The 16,335-nt window shown below is 42.7% G+C and overlaps 1 protein-coding gene across 2 annotated transcripts in view; it reads left to right on the top strand.

Annotated features, from left to right (window-relative positions):
• Positions 1–16,335, top strand: part of LOC111982626 (prostacyclin receptor-like) — a 69,376-nt gene that overhangs the window by 11,764 nt on the left and 41,277 nt on the right. The window contains exon 2 of one of the 2 annotated variants that reach the window (XM_070433987.1): positions 9,683–10,042. The exons of the other annotated variant lie outside the window; for it this stretch is intronic. Coding sequence (XP_070290088.1) covers positions 9,683–9,823 — 141 coding nt within the window. The 3' untranslated portion in view covers positions 9,824–10,042. Of the gene's footprint in view, positions 1–9,682; positions 10,043–16,335 lie in introns of those variants that run through there. 2 annotated transcript variants of the gene reach the window in all.

Raw genomic sequence — 16,335 nt, 5'->3', positions numbered from 1 at the left:
TGGAAGGAGGGAGGGAGGGAGGAGGGCAGGAGGGGGAGGGGAGGGAGCGAGAGGAGGGAGGTAGGATGGGAGGGAGGGAGTTTGTGAAAACCAGAGAGTAGAGAGATAGTGCCTGGACTGATGCATGCTGATACAGTCGGGCATTCCAGTAAAAGGCTCCATGACCACTAACGTGAATATTTATAGGCGCATTTTCAAAATTTGGTGTCAAAATGAAGCTAAAGACTTTTTTTTTATTAAAGGCATATATCAATTCTTTCAAACCATATTTCATCTTTATATTAATTCTTAAAAAGTGGAGTAAGTAAAAGTCTTTTCTGGTCATCTCTCTTCATTGTTTCAAAGTCATTTAAATAAAAAAAATGGTGACCTTAATTTATCAATCAAGTTCAACGGAGGAGCGAAAACCCGCAGACAATCGGACCTCCTTGGAATGAGTTTGACGAGTGTTATCGGATGTTAATCCACTTCGCTTACTGTAGTTCAATAACCAAAATATATTTCTTTAAACTCAATGTCTCATGTCATAGCTAGCACCCCMTTCTTTCTGCAGACATCTTTGAATCTTAATTCWGAGTATATGTAAATATTTAAGAGTTTTTGGAAAAYGTGGTCGCATAAAAAACAGAGGGAGATTTTACCGTAATTCTGTAACCAAACTGGACAACTGTACTGTTATTTGAGTTAATGTATTTTTGTAAAGATTTCAGTGGAAAATGTTCAAAGTAGTCCATGTGTTGTGTGGTTTGTTTAACTTTGCAATACAGTGAAAAAAAACGAGTCTCACTTTCATTCTGTTAATTGCCCTTCACTAGTTTCTGAGTGCAATAGTGGTTAGAATCAGTCTTGTTCCCCAACAGTACRTTTCATCCAGACAGAAAATGTGCTTGTTTTAATTAACATTACAAATCAAATTGTATTTGTCACATGCACCCAAAATATTTTTTTATTTAACCTTTATTTAATTAGCAAATCAGTTAAGAACAAATTCTTATTTACAATGACGGCCTACCCCGGCCAAATYCGGTCTAAGGCACTGCATCTCAGTGCAAGAAGCGTCACTACAGTTCCTGGTTCGAATCCAGGCTGAATCACATCTGGCCGTGATTGGGAGTCCCATAGGGCGCCGCACAATTGGCACAGCGTCATCCGGATTTGGCCGGGGTAGGCCGTCATTGTAAATAAGAATTTGTTCTTAACTGTATTATCCTTTCCACACTGTGCCACGMAGCATGATATTGGCAAAAAAATATAGGCCTAGTTAATTGGTGAATGGTTGAAATAATGGAATCAATAGTTTGGAATATAGTGGTCAGCACCTTGAATACATTGTTTTACATGACTGCGAATTAATAAACCAGGGAGGAATTATTGACAGGGTAGGAAACAAAGTGTTGGTCAGTGTTTCCAGGTGATCCTAATTAGGTGTTACATTGTGTTTTCTTACTTAATKTAACATATTCATGCTTTGCCTATTCCTCTCTGATAAGATACCGTTGTACAAGCATGCTTACCTAGGCATACACCGGCACTGGTACCAGGCAGTATTAGCTAGCTAGTTACGTTTGCTCTGACTCTTATGCCTTGATCACACCGACAGCGTCATTACGCAAAATGGTACGCAGCATCATCTGGATATGTGAGCAACAAAAGTTCAACATTCACCTTCTGCTACCCTTTCTGTCAAGCCATGGACACATACAGTTTGACACACATGTTAGATAAATCCAATGTATGCACCACACAGAACGCAATGCAACTGCCCCTGCAACACAATGCTGCAAGGCAAACACAGCGTCCCGTTGGAAATTAATGTACTACCAAAATGCAAATACGCTGTCTGTGTGATTGAGGCGTTAGTACATTTAGCTAACTAGCGATTAGCATTGGCGGCTAACACAAATTGTTAAGAAAAGACAAACTAGCAGATAGTAGTTTGCAGACAGATAAACAAACTAATAGTGTATAGAACACTTGTGGAAAGCAGCATGTCACCAACATTGTTGCATCCATCTGACCATGCAGAATGAACGGAAAGAAAGTGCTCATGACTCTGTGGTCGAGCAACTGCTCTCTCCTTGAGTGACAGGGAGCAGAGCTTGGTGTGGTTAGCAGCATGCAGCAGAGGCTGAGCACAAGAGGAGAGAGAAAGAAAGAGATGACTCAAGTAGCAAACGGCGTAAACTATAAAAACKGACATTATACGCACCGGAGTTAGGGTTRCACATTTTGGGGAATATCCAGAGGTGGAAACTTTCTGTGGGAATTAACGGGAAGATATGGGAATTAACAGAAATATATGCAAATTTGATATTAGTACCATTTAAATGTAGATGTGTTTTGCATTGGATATATTTACCATATCATATGGAGACAAACATACACCTTTTACCTTATCATAAGTAGACATAATTGAAAATGATAAAATCTTTCCAATAGACAAAAATAAAATAATATGTTTTACGAATTGAACTTCAATTAAATGAGTTCACTCATTTACTCTTCACATGGGATGATTTCACTGAACAACAAAAGAAAGGGAATATTGAATGATCCCCAATGATCCATCGCATCTCCCAAAAACACTTTCAACATACATCTGTAAAATGATAGTCTAGAAACTAAAGCTTTGGTTGTCTTCCTCTCYGGCTTCTGTGTCTTCTCCCTGGAACTCCTCAATGTCAACCTCTTGAACATCAGACTCTGAGGCCTCATCTTCACTGTCACTTTCCAACCTTGTTGAGGATGGCTCGTTGTCAGGCTCAAAAAGCCTCAAATTTGCCCGGGTGGCCACCAATTTTTCAACCCTTGTATTGGTCCGCCTGTTGCATGCTTTGGTGTGTGTGTTCCCTAACAAGTACCAGTCACTGTCACGTTCCTGACCTTATTTTTCCTTTGTTTAATTTTGTTTAGTTGGTCAGGACGTCAGCTGGGTGGGTAGTCTATGTTTTGTGTTTCTATGTTGGGGTTAATGTGTTGCCTGATATGGTTCTCAATTAGAGGCAGGTGTTTGACGTTTCCTCTGATTGAGAACCATATTAAGGTAGGGTGTTCTCACTGTTTGTTTGTGGGTRGTTGTCTTCCGTGTCTGTATGTCTACCACACGGGACTGTTTCGTTTGTCGTTCGTGTATGTARTCTGTTCCTGTTCGTGCGTTCTTCGTAGTTTGTAAGTTCTCAAGTCAGGTCTGTCTACATCGTTTTGTTGTTTTGTAATTTTTCAAGTATATTTTSGTGTTAGTGTTCGTTTACGTYTTGTTAAATAAATTMATTCATGTCTTCATCACCCGCTGCGCCTTGGTCCAATCTCTCTCCGCAAGACGAACGTTACAGAACCACCCACCAAACAAGGATCAAGCAGCGTGAGAGGAACCAGCAGCAGCGGCCAAAARACCAGGACTCGTGGACTTGGGAGGAAATATTGGACGGAAAAGGACCCTGGGCTCAGACAGGGGATTCGCCGCTCTTTTTGAAAGAGAGGAGGCAGCTAAAGCCCAGGAGCGGTGGTATGAGGAGGAGCAAGGAGACGTGGCTGGAAACCCGAAAGGAAACCCCAAATATTTATTGGGGGGGGCTAAAAGGAGAGTGGCGAAGTCAGGTAGGAGACCTGCGCCTACTCCCTGTACTTACCGTGGAGAGCGAGAGTACGGGCAGACACCGTGTTACGCAGTAGAGCGCATGGTGTCTCCTGTACGTGTGCATAGCCCGGTGCGGTACATACCAGCTCCTCGTATCGGCCGGGCTAGATTGAGGATTGAGCCGGATGTCATGAAGCCGGCCCAACGCATCTGGCCACCAGTGCGTCTCCTCGGGCCGGCTTACATGGCACCAGCCTTACGCGATGGTGTCCCCGGTTCGCCTACATAGCCCGGTGCGGGTTATTCCACCTCCCCGCACTGGTAGGGCGACGGGAGCATACACCAAGGTAAGGTTGGGCAGGCTCAGTGCTCAAGGGAGCCAGTACCCTGCACGGTCCGGTATATCCGGCGCACCTTCCCGCCCCAGTCCAGTACCACCAGTGCCTACACCACGCACCAGGCTTCCAGTGCGTCTCCAGAGCCATGTTCCTCCTCCACGCACTAGCCTATGGTGGTGTCTCCAGCCCGGTACCACCAGTTCCGGCACCACGCACCAAGCCTCCTGTGCGTCTCCAGAGCCCTGTACGCACTGTTCCTTCTCCCCGCACTCGCCCTGAGGTGCGTGTCTCCTGTCCGGTACCACCAGTTCCGACACCACGCACCAGGCCTATAGTGCGCTCCGAGAATTCAGTGTGCCCTGTTCCTGCTCCCCGCACTAGCCTGAAGGTGCGTGTCCTTAGCCCGGTACCTCCAGTTCCGGCCCCACGCACCAGGCATACAGTGCGCCTCAGCCGGCCAGAGCTGTCTGTCTGCCAAGCGCCGTCAGAGCTGCCGTCGTCCCGAACCGTCAGAGCTGCCCGTCTGTCCGAACCGCAGAGCTGCCCGTTCGTCCCGACCGTCAGAGCTGCCGTCTGTCCACCGTCAGAGTGCCGTCTGTTCCGAGCCGTCAGAGCTGCCCGTCTGTTCCGAGCCGCAGAGCTGCCCGTCTGTCCCGAGCCGTCAGAGCGCCGTCTGTCCGCGCCAGCTCCGTCGTCCCGAGCCTTCAAAGCCGCCCGTCTGTACCGAGCCTTCAAAGCCGCCCGTCTGTACCGAGCCTTCAAAGCCGCCCGTCTGTACTGAGCCTCAAAGCCGCCCGTCTGTACTGAGCCTTCAGAGCCCGTCCGCCAGACAGGAGCCGCTAGAGCCGTCCGCCAGACAGGAGCCGCTAGAGCCTTCCGGCCAGACCAGGAGCGCTAGAGCCTTGTCTACCTATCTCAAAGAGTTCAGTCTATAAAGTCAGAACATCTGCTGTCTTAGCCATGGCCTGTCACCAAGGGAGTACCCCAAAACTAGATCCTTGGCCTCACGCTCTTCTCAATTTACATCAACAACATAGCTCAGGCAGTAGGAAGCTCTCGCATCCATTTATATGCAGATGATAGTCTTATGCTCAGAAGGCCCCTCCCCAGATTTTGTGTTAAACGTTCTACAACAAAGCTTTCTTAGTGTCCAACAAGCTTTCTCTGCCCTTAACCTTGTTCTGAACACCTCCAAAACAAAGGTCATGTGGTTTGGTAAGAAGAATGCCCCTCTCCCACAGGTGTGATTACTATCTCTGAGGGTTTAGAGCTTGAGGTAGTCACCTCATACAAGTACTTGGGAGTATGGCTAGATGGTACRCTGTACTTCTCTCAGCACATATCAAAGCTGCATGCTAAAGTTAAATCTAGACTTGGTTTCTTCTATCGTAATCGCTCCTCTTTCACACCAGCTGCCAAACTAACCCTGTTTCATATGAACAACCTACCCATGCTAGATTACGGAGATGTAATTTATAGATTCGGCAGATAAGGGTGCTCTCGAGTATCTAGATGTTTTTTACCATTCAGCCATCAGATTTGCCACCAATGCTCCTTATAGGACACATCACCGCACTCTATACTTATATGTAAACTGGTCATCTCTGTATACCTGTCGCAAAACCCACTGGTTGATGCTTATTTATAAAACCCTCTTAGGCCTCACTCCCCCCTATCTGAGATATCTACTGCAGCCYTCATCCTCCACATACAACACCCGTTCTGCCAGTCACATTCTGTTAAAKGTTCCCAAAGCACACACATTCCTGGGTCGCTCGTCTTTTCAGTTCGCTGCAGCTAGCGACTGGAACGAGCTACAACAAAACACTCAAACTGGACAGATTTATCTCCATCTCTTCATTCAAAGACTCAATCAAGGACACTCTTACTGGCAGTTGTGGCTGCTTTGCTTGATGTATTGTTGTCTCTAACTTCTTGCCCTTTGTGCTGTTGTCTGTGCCCAATAATGTTTGTACCATGTTTTGTGCTGCTACCATGTTGTMTTGCTACCATGTTGTTGTCATGTTGTCATGTGTTGCTGTCTTCCTTTATTGTTGTCTTAGGTCTCTCGTTATGTAGTGTTGTCTCTCTTGTCGTGATGTGTGTTTTGTTCTATATTTTATTATTATTATTATTTTAGCCCCCGTCCCGGCAGGAGGCCTTTTGGTAGGCCGTCATTGTAAATAAGAATTTGTTCTTAACTGACTTGCCTAGTTAAAAGTACAAAAATAAAAAATAAAATCTAAGGCTCTGGCCAAGTCAATAAAAATAGCAGCACAACATTGCTTAGAATCAAAGGCATCATTAAGGACCTTTTTTAAGGTTGCAGTGACACACCCATAAACTAAGCGGAAACCAGATTGCATACCATGTAATCACATGAACTAAGCAGATACCGACTGTGGGATCTGAGTGGGAAAGAAGTCAAAGTCTCAGTGAACTGAGGCTGCTTTGGTCAAAGATTATCTAGAGGTGTTTTCTGTTCTCTGGTAATGTAATGCCAACTGGCMTTCACCTGTCAATAACCGCTAGTGTAGCATGTGTGTGGACAAGTCATCCAATCATCCATTCATCCATTTTAAAGGTCAAGCCTTACTGGATGGAAAGAATAATGTAAAGGGGCGGGTGAGTGAAATACTTACACAAGCCAGAGCCTCCATTTAGTCCCAGGTGCTCTAGGCAGGGCTGATAGACATAGATAACCCTATTGTCAGGCGTATCCAAGTCTCTGATGGAAAGGTCAGTGTGTAATGATACAAAGCCAGCTTTTGTGACCTGAACAATGAGAATTCGCCCTCTGGATGAATTAGGACTCACACACACCAGCATAGCAGAGTCTCTGTGTCTGTCTCCACACTCTAGATCTAGTGGTAATTGCTGTGCCCAAAGGCTCCCAGGCAGTGGTGGAAAAAGTACTCAATATTGACATACTTGRGTAAAAGTAAATATACCTTTTTTTGAATAGAAAATGTGTAAAAGTGAGTCAGCTTTTAAAAGTGTTTTTTTAAATATTCTTAAGTATCAAAAGTAAATGTAATTGCTAATGTATACTTAAGTATCAAAAGTAAAAGTATAAATGATTTCAAATTCCTTATATTAAGCAAACCAGACGGATAGCCAGGGCTACACTCCAACACTCGTAATACAAACAAAGCATCTGTGTTCAGTGAGTCCACCAGATAAGAGGTGGTAGAGATGACTAGGGTGTGTGAATTGGACAATGTTCATGTCCTGCTAAGCATTAAAATGTAACAAGTGCTTTTGTGTGTCAGGGRAAATGTATGGAGTAAAAAGTACATTATTTTCTTTAGGAATGTATTRAGGTAAAAGTTGTCAAAAATATAAATGTTAAAGTACAGAGATGCCCAAAAACTACTTAAGTAAAAATACTTTAAAGTACTACTTAAGTAGTTTACACCACTGCTCCCAGGCCCAGCTGTTGTCTTTAAATGTTGTTGTGTTATGGCTCGGTGAAACAMAATGTTCTGTTTAGTCTAAATACCTAACTGCTAACAGACAACTAGGGTTTGGCAGTGCACAAACTCAGCCACCACAGATGTGATGTTTGGTGCGTCACACTTTCTACCTGCCCCAGTACCCACACTTCCAACGTGTGGCACAGGGGRATTAACGTAAACGTATCACAGGAGCAGGAAAGATATATCCTGCAGGATAAATGACCACCCACCCTTTATCATTGGCATCAAGAGAATAATTGCCAGTGGTGAGCAGGTCCAGGAAGATCTTGAACAGATATGGCACAGAGAGTGAGTGAGAAAGAGAGGGAAACTGAGGTTTTGGGAGGGAGAAGAAGAGACCGAGAGGGGGAGAGAGCTCAATCCTTCTTCCTCCTCTCTGAGATCACCATCACCTTAAAGGCATCCTCATTCGGAAGAGAGAAAGAAAGAGCAAACACAAGTCATTTCTCTTGACATCCCCAAGCCATTGTTTTCTGAGCGAGATGGGCCACAGGGTTCAACCCAATCATGTTTCATTTTCCCAGTCAGTCACCCTAATGGCAAACATCACTCCATAGATTTTGCTCAGGTTTTCAACGCTGAGTTGAATGTCATTGAGAAAACATTAAAAAAATAAAAATAAGTGTCTGTAATCTGTTTTTTTCTTGTGCCGTAACTGTTCAGATTGTTTCAGTAAAAATAAAACAATCTGAATGCATGTAACTGACTTTTTGTTGTAATCAGAGTATATGTAACTGATTACATCTAATCATTTACTCCCTAACCCTGTGTGCAAATGGYTCACTTCTGTCTGTCACCTGACCCCTGACAGTCTCCACATCGGGCTCTTTAATATGCATGCATAATGCAATGTGCCTCCCTAGCCCTTGGCTGATCGTTTCCATGTTGTGAGATTSCTGAAAACACTTCTCTCGTGCAGACGTCTCAGATGGAAATAGATAGAGGTGATCCAGGGACACTCTCCAAACCTAACCATAAACCTAACCCTAAAAAGGACCTTTTTAACCTGATTGTTACTCCCTATAAATCTCCAGGTATGGTTATGGTGGATCAGACATCACCATGAGCCATCCCCGCATAACAGCCGGAAGCATGATGGCACACTGTTAGTCCCATTGACTTCTGGTAGCCCTCCGTCTTCAATAAGAGGTGGAGCAATCAGCTGAAGTCTTGCAAGCTGATCAATCGATGGCTCAGGACTCATTTGTTGAATTATTTACTGACTTTGCTAGCAGGGGGTCCTTACCAGCTGGTGGTTTGTTTGGGGAATATATTTATTCGTTGGTCTGGTGAATGATGGAGTTGCAGAAAAGTGGCTGTGTTTACAGAGGTTAGTCATAGAGAGAGGAGTGACGTATTAACATGACCATTTACAGACCTCATTTCAAAATGTATATTCACTGAAATAATATCCAATGTACTCTAGTTAGTCCATTTCTTTTCCATTAGCCTCTATGTTGTGTATATGTACAGTCAGATCCCAAATTATTGGCACCCTTGAAAAAAGACTGCATAAAATTAACAATAAAAATATTGAGCAATATTGTATGCCAAACATGTTTTACTAATACAGTTGGTCTGATAAAGAGATTTAGTTTACAATTTGACCTCTTATCTGTGAAAAAGATCATGTCCGCAAAGACACTACAGTATAGTGTAGTTACATGTTTAATGTATATGAGATGCATTTCTCTCTTGTTTCGGAGTTTCTGGATTATTTGCATATTGCTCAAAATCTGTAGTAGATAAACCAGTTTACTTTTAAAATAGTGTTTATCAAACATCTAAGTGATCAGCAATTAAGAGCAGTTGGATTCAGTAATAATTCCATTTATTTTAACAAGAGAAAGCGAATCATATCAAAAGTAATGTGAGCATTTCTCAATTGAAAATGTGCTTYGAGTTTTGAAACAGCAGCCTTTTTAATGATCTGTTTCAATTGCACCAAAGTTCTACACACAATACCCTATAATGACCCCATCATGTTTTTCACATTTCTTGAAAATAAAATACTAAAATATCTCATTTACATAAATTTTCACACCCCTGAGTCAATACATTTTATGGTAAGCGCTTTGCACACCTGGATTGTACTATATTTGCACATTATTATTTTTTATTCTTCAAGCTCTGTCAARTTGATTGTTGATCATTGCTAGACAGCCATTTTTAAGTCTTGCCATAGATTTTCAAGCTGATTTTAAGTCAAAACTGTAACTAGGCCACTCACGAACATTCAATGTGGTCTTGGAAAGCAACTCCAGTGTATATTTGGCCTTGTGTTTCAGGTTATTGTCCTGCTGAAAGGTGAAGTCATCTCCCTGTGTCTGGTGGAAAGCAGACAACCAGGTTTCCCTCTAGAATTTTGCCTGTTCTTAGCTCCATTCTGTTTCTTTTTTTTTAATCCTGAAATACTCCCCAGTCCTTAACGATTACAAGCATAACATAACCCAAACATAACACTTTATATACAGGACAATAAATGCATTGCTTTGTCACATTTTTTGCAGTATTACTTTAGTGCTTTGTTGCAAACAGGATGMATGGAATATTTTAATTCTGTACAGGCTTCCTTCTTTTACTTTGTCAATTAGGTTAGTATTGTGGAGTAACTACAATGTTGTTGATCCATCCTCAGTTTTGTCCTATCACAGCCATTAAACTCTAACTGTTTTCAGTCACCATTTGTCTCATCTTAAAATCCATGAGTTGTTTCCTTCCTTTCTAGCACAGAGTTAGGAGGATGCCTGTATTTTGTAGTGACTGGGTGTATTGATACACCATCCAAGGAGTTATTAATAGAGGTCGACCGATTAATCGGAATGGCGATTAATTAGGGCCGATTTCAAGTTTTCATAACAATCGGAAATCGGTATATATATTTTTTTAACACCTTTATTTAACTAGGCAAGTCAGTTAAGAACAAATTCTTATTTTCAATGACGGCCTAGGAACAGTGGGTTAACTGCCTTGTTCGGGGCAGAATGACAGATTTTTACCTTGTCAGCTCGGGGATCAATCTTGCAACCTTACGGTTAACTAGTCCAATGCTCTAACCACCTGCTTTACGTTGCACTCCACGAGGAGCTTGCCTGTTACGCGAATGCAATAAGAAGCCTTAGCATTAAACTTATCTTATAAAAAAACTCAATCATCATAATCACTAGTTAACTACACATGGTTGATGATATTTACTAGTTTATCAAGCGTGTCCTGCGTTGCATATAATGATGCGGTGCGCATTCGCGAAAAAGGTTGTCATTGCGCAATGTGTACTAACCATAAACATCAATGCCTTTTCTTAAAATCAATACACAGAAGTATATATTTTTAAACCTGCATATTTAGCTAAAAGAAATCCAGGTTAGCAGGCAATATTAGCCAGGTGAAATTGTGTCACTTCTCTTGCGTTCATTGCACGCAGAGTCAGGGTATATGCAACAGTTTGGGCGCCTGGCTCGTTGCGAACTAATTTTGCTAGAATTTTACGTAATTATGACATAACATTGAAGGTTGTGCAATGTAACAGGAATATTTAGACTTATGGATGCCACCGTTAGATAAAATACGGAATGGTTCCGTATTTCACTGAAGAATAAACGTTTTGTTTTGGAGATTTAGTTTCCGGATTCGACCATATAATGAACTAAGGCTCATATTTCTGTGTGTTATTATGTTATAATTAAGTCTATGATTTGATAGAGCAGTCTGACTGAGCGATGGTAGGCAGCAGCAGGCTGTAAGCATTCATTCAAACAGCACTTTCGTGCGTTTTGCCAGCAGCTCTTCGCAATGCTTCAAGCATTGGCGCTGTTTATGACTTCAAGCCTATCAACTCCCGAGATTAGGCTGGTGTAACCGATGTGAAATGGCTAGCTAGTTAGCGGGGTGCACGCTAATAGCGTTTCAAACGTCACTCGCTCTGAGACTTGGAGTAGTTGTTCCCTTGCTCTGCAAGGGCCGTGGCTTTTGTAGAGCGATGGGTACGCTGCTAACGAGGGTGGCTGTTGTCGATGTGTTCCTGGTTCGAGCCCAGGTATTTTTTTTATTTTACCGTTATTTTACCAGGTAAGTTGAACTGAGAACGTTTCTCATTTGCAGCAACGACCTGGGACGTTACAGGGGAGAGGAGGGGATGAATGAGCAATTGTAACTGGGGATTATTAGGTGACCGTGAATGGTTGAGGGCAGATTGGGAATTTAGCCAGGACACCGGGGTTAACACCCTACTCTTACGACAAGTGCATGGGATCTTTAATGACCTAAGAGAGTCAGGACACCCGTTTTAACATCCCATCCGAAGAGACGGCACCTACACAGAGCAGGTGTCCCAATCACTGCCCTGGGGCATGGGTTCTTTGTTCAGACCAGAGGAAAGAGTGCCTCCTACTGGCCCTCAACACCACTTCCAGCAGCATCTGGTCTCCCATCCAGGGACTGACCAGGACCAACCCTGCTTAGCTTCAGAAGCAAGCCAGCAGTGGTATGCAGGGTGGTATGCTGCTGGCAGGAGCAAGGAGCGAGGAGAGGGACGGAAGCTATACTGTTACACTGCAATACTAAAGTGCCTATAAGAAATCCAATAGTCAAAGGTATATGAAATACAAATAATATAGAGAGAAATTGTCCTATAATTCCTATAATAATACAACCTAAACTTCTTACCTGGGAATATTGAAGACTCATGTTAAAAGGAACCACCAGCTTTCATATGTTCTCATGTTCTGAGCAAGGAACTTAAACTTTAGCTTTCTTACATGGCACATATTGCACTTTTACTTTCTTCTCCAACACTTCGTTTTTGCATTATTTAAACCAAATTGAACATGTTTCATTTTTATTTGAGGCTAAATTGATTTTATTGATGTATTATATTAAGTTAAAATAAGTGTTCATTCTGTATTGTTGTAATTGTCATTATTACAAATAAATAAACAAATCGGCCGATTAATCGGTATCGACTTTTTTTGGTCCTCCAATAATCGGTATGGGCGTTGAAAAATCATAATCGGTCGACTCTAGTTATTAATAACTTCACCATGCTCAAAAGGATATTTAATGCTGCTTCTTTTTTTCACCATCTACCAATTGTTGCCCTTTGTGGGGCATTGGAAACCTCCTTGTCTGTGGTTCACTGCTCGACTGCGGGACCTTACAATTATTGTATGTGTGGGGTCAGAGATGAGGTAGTTATTCAAAAATAATTTTGATGCCTATTTGCAACAGAGTTGCACACAGAGTGTAACTTATTATGTGACTTATTAAGCACTTTTTACTTCTGAACATTTTTTACTTCTGAATTTCATTAGGCTTGCCTAATAATGGGATCCTCAGACCTTTGTAAGACCATATGCTGACACATGCACATTTGTGGCCTGCTGGAGGTCATTTTGCAGGCTCTGGCAGTGCTCTCCTTGCACAAAGGGGAGGTAGGTCCTGCTGCTGGTTGTTGCCCTCCTACGGCTCCTCCACGTCTCTGATGTACTGGCCTGTCTCCTGGTAGCGCCTCCATGCTCTGGACACTACGCTGACAGACACAGCAACCTTCTTGCCATCGCATTGATGTGCCATCCTGGATGAGCTGTATACTGAGCACTTGTGTGGGTTGTAGACTCCGTCTCATGCTACCACTAGAGTGAAAGCAGCCAGCATTCAAAAGTGACCAAAACATCAGCCAGGAAGCATAGGAATGAGAAGTGGTCTGTGGTCACACCTGCAGAACTCCTTTATTGGGGCTGTCTTGCTAATTGCTTATTTCCACTTTTGTCTATTCCATTTGCACAACAGCATGTGAAATTTATTGTCAATCAGTGTTGCTTCCTAAGTGGACAGTTTGATTTCACAGAAGTGTGATTGACTTGGAGTTACATTGTGTTGTTTAAGTGTTCCCTTTATTTTTTTGAGCAGTGTATTTAAAAAAACAACAACATCATTTTCACTTTGACATTATGGGGTATTGTGTTTARGCCAGTGACAAAAAAAAATCTAAATTTAATCCATTTTAAATTCAGGCTCTAACACAACAAAATATGAAAAAAGTCAAGAGGTGTGAATACTTTGTTCTTGCCGAAAACTGAAAATACCCACAGCTTTTTATCAGGTTGTAAATTGACTAAATGGTCAATAAAATAAAATCTTTTTTTTCCATTGTTGGTTTTATCAGTTAACTTAATTTATGTCTGAAAAGGGATGTCAACTGGATCTGTGAGATAAGGCAATAGCTAGCTGCTAAAGCTCTCCAGAGRCACGTCCCTGCTGTGTGTGATGCAAGACCAGCTCAGTGTTGCAGGCTGGTGTGGGAGGTGAAGTGTGGCTTTATGGATGAGATTAGGGGAGATTTACGACCGATGAGAAGATTCATAGCACTTAATTTGACTATGCTGCTCAAATGATTGAGAATGTGAAATCTCCCTCTGTCTCTTTTCTTTCCCACGCATGCTACACCACACACAAACCCGTCACTCAATTTCTATCCTAATTCTATCCTCCTTTGGCTCATATACATTTTTCCAGAGACTTTTGTTCATCCATCAACACAGAGGTTGTTGGCACAGTGTTGTCTGCACCTTTAAGCACCACACCTTTGAGGATTTGTCCCTCTGTTTACTTTTGCTGGTGTTTGACTGCTGTTAGACAGCAGAATCCTGGTTCAAATTACACTACATGACCAAAAGTATGTGGACACCTGCTTGTTGAACATCTGATTCCAAAATCATGGGCATTAATATGGAGTTGGTCCCCCCTTTGCTGCTATAACAGCCTCCACTCTTCTGGGAAGGCTTTCCACTAGATGTTGGAACATTGCTGTGGGGACTTGCTTCCATTAAGCCACGAGCATTAGTGAGGTCGGGCACTGACTTTGGGCGATTAGGCCTGACTCGCAGTCGGAGTTCCAATTCATCCCAAAGGTGTTCGATGCGGTTGAGGTCAGGGCTCTGTGCAGGCCAGTCAAGTTCTTCCAATGACAGTGGACCGGGAAGCTAGCATACTTGTTGGAAAGCTGGCATCCTATGACGGTGTCAGGTGTAAAGTCGCTGAGCTCTTCAGTAASGCCATTCTACTGCCAGTGTTTGTCTATGGAGATTGCATGGCTATGTYCCTGATTTTTTTCACCTGTCAGCGATAGGTGTGGCTAAAATAGCCAAATCCACTCATTTGAAGGGGTGTCCACATACCTTTGTATATATAGTGTACGTAGAGGAGGGTGCATCATGACCGTAGACGGTTGAATTTTGTCAAAGAGTGGAGGACAAAGACTGTGAGAGGGTTTAGAAGAAATATGGCATGTAGAGAGAGAGAAGTGAGCAGGAGAAAGTCAAGTTAGAGGCAATCAGAGGTTAGAGAGCGAGATGGTAACAGATGGAGCACAGCTGGCTTGTGTAGAGTCCACCGTGGCAGCTGCTAGCACAAAGTGATGACCTCAGTCTCATCCAGGAAGCAGTAGTCAATTAGATCTGACTCTGTATTATTTTCCTGTACCGTCACCTGTTTTCCCGACTCTGAGAAAAAAGCATGAGCATCTATTTGATGCTGCACTTTGTTGTGGCTGTAGACTTGTGTAACCATTTCACTTTTGTGGGAACTCAACTCGTCACAGGTGGGAGATCATTTTGACAGCGTGCAAAACTAAGATCCACCTTGGTGCAGACAAGAACAGTCAATGTTTACAGTAATCACTTTAGTGCAATTTTCACAAGTATCTGGTACATTTKAACAAATCTAAGCACAAATCGAAACAGATCATCAATGGCTCATGCTTCAAAACTATAAGCAAGTTTTCAGYTGACAGTTCAACAAACAAACTCAGTCACTTGTTCACTGCACCAAATCACTCAACTTAATTTGGTTAAATATTCAATCTAAAAGTCAAATATTCCACTTTTGAGATGATTTTTCTTGTCATTTGTTAACAATACAATTAACTCAATGGTTACTAAAATGGGAAGAGGTCTGTCCATGACAAGACGTTGCTCTACTTTTCTTTATCTCAGTCAACCAGATAGGCCCTAGTTTAATTACACCTGGACTACTGTCCCGTTTGGTCATGTGCGGCAAAGAAGGACATATAGGCAAATTGCAGTTGGTCCAAAACACAGTGGCACGTATTGCACTTAGATGTACTCGGAGGGCGAATGTCAATGACATGCATGTCAATCTCGCCTGGCTCAAAGTTGAGGAGAGATTGACATGCATCACTATTGGTTTTTGTGCGAGGGGTTGATGTGTTGAAGGTACCGAACTGTCTGTTCAAGCAGTTGGCACACAGTTTGGACACTCATCGGTATCACACAAGACATGCAAGCAGAGGTGTCGTCACAGTCCCAAGATCCAGAACAGAGGCTGGGAAACACATAGTACCCCCCAGGTAACTCAAGCTAGCAATAAAACCAGATAAAAGAACACTTACAGACATAGACATTTTATGCATTTTTTGCATTCTTTTTCCACCATAATTTGCTAATAAATTCATAAAAAATCCTACAATGTGATTTTCTGGATTTTTTTTCTCATTTTGTCTGTCATGGGTGAAGTGTACCTATGATGAAAATTACAAGCCTCTCTCATCTTTTTAAGTGGGAGAACTTGCACAATTGGTGGCTGACTAAATACTTTTTTGCCCCACTGTATGTAATGCATGGTTGAGATACGACTGTGATGTGTGGTTGTCTTGCCTGACTATTTTTATTTATTTATTTATTTTTATTTTATCCCCTTTTCTCCCCAATTTTCGTGGTATCCAATCGCTAGTAATTACTATCTTGTCTCATCGCTACAACTCCCGTACGGGCTCGGGAGAGACGAAGGTCGAAAGCCACGCGTCCTCCGAAGCACAACCCAACCAAGCCGCACTGCTTCTTAACACAGCGCGCCTCCAACCCGGAAGCCAGCCGCACCAATGTGTCGGGGGAAACACCGTGCACCTGGCCCCCTTGGTTAGCTT

Source organism: Salvelinus sp. IW2-2015, linkage group LG22 (assembly GCF_002910315.2).
Source record: "Salvelinus sp. IW2-2015 linkage group LG22, ASM291031v2, whole genome shotgun sequence".
NCBI classification, from domain to species: Eukaryota; Metazoa; Chordata; class Actinopteri; order Salmoniformes; family Salmonidae; genus Salvelinus; species Salvelinus sp. IW2-2015.
Note: the sequence above shows the minus strand (reverse complement) of the source record. Positions and strands in the feature narration are given on the sequence as shown.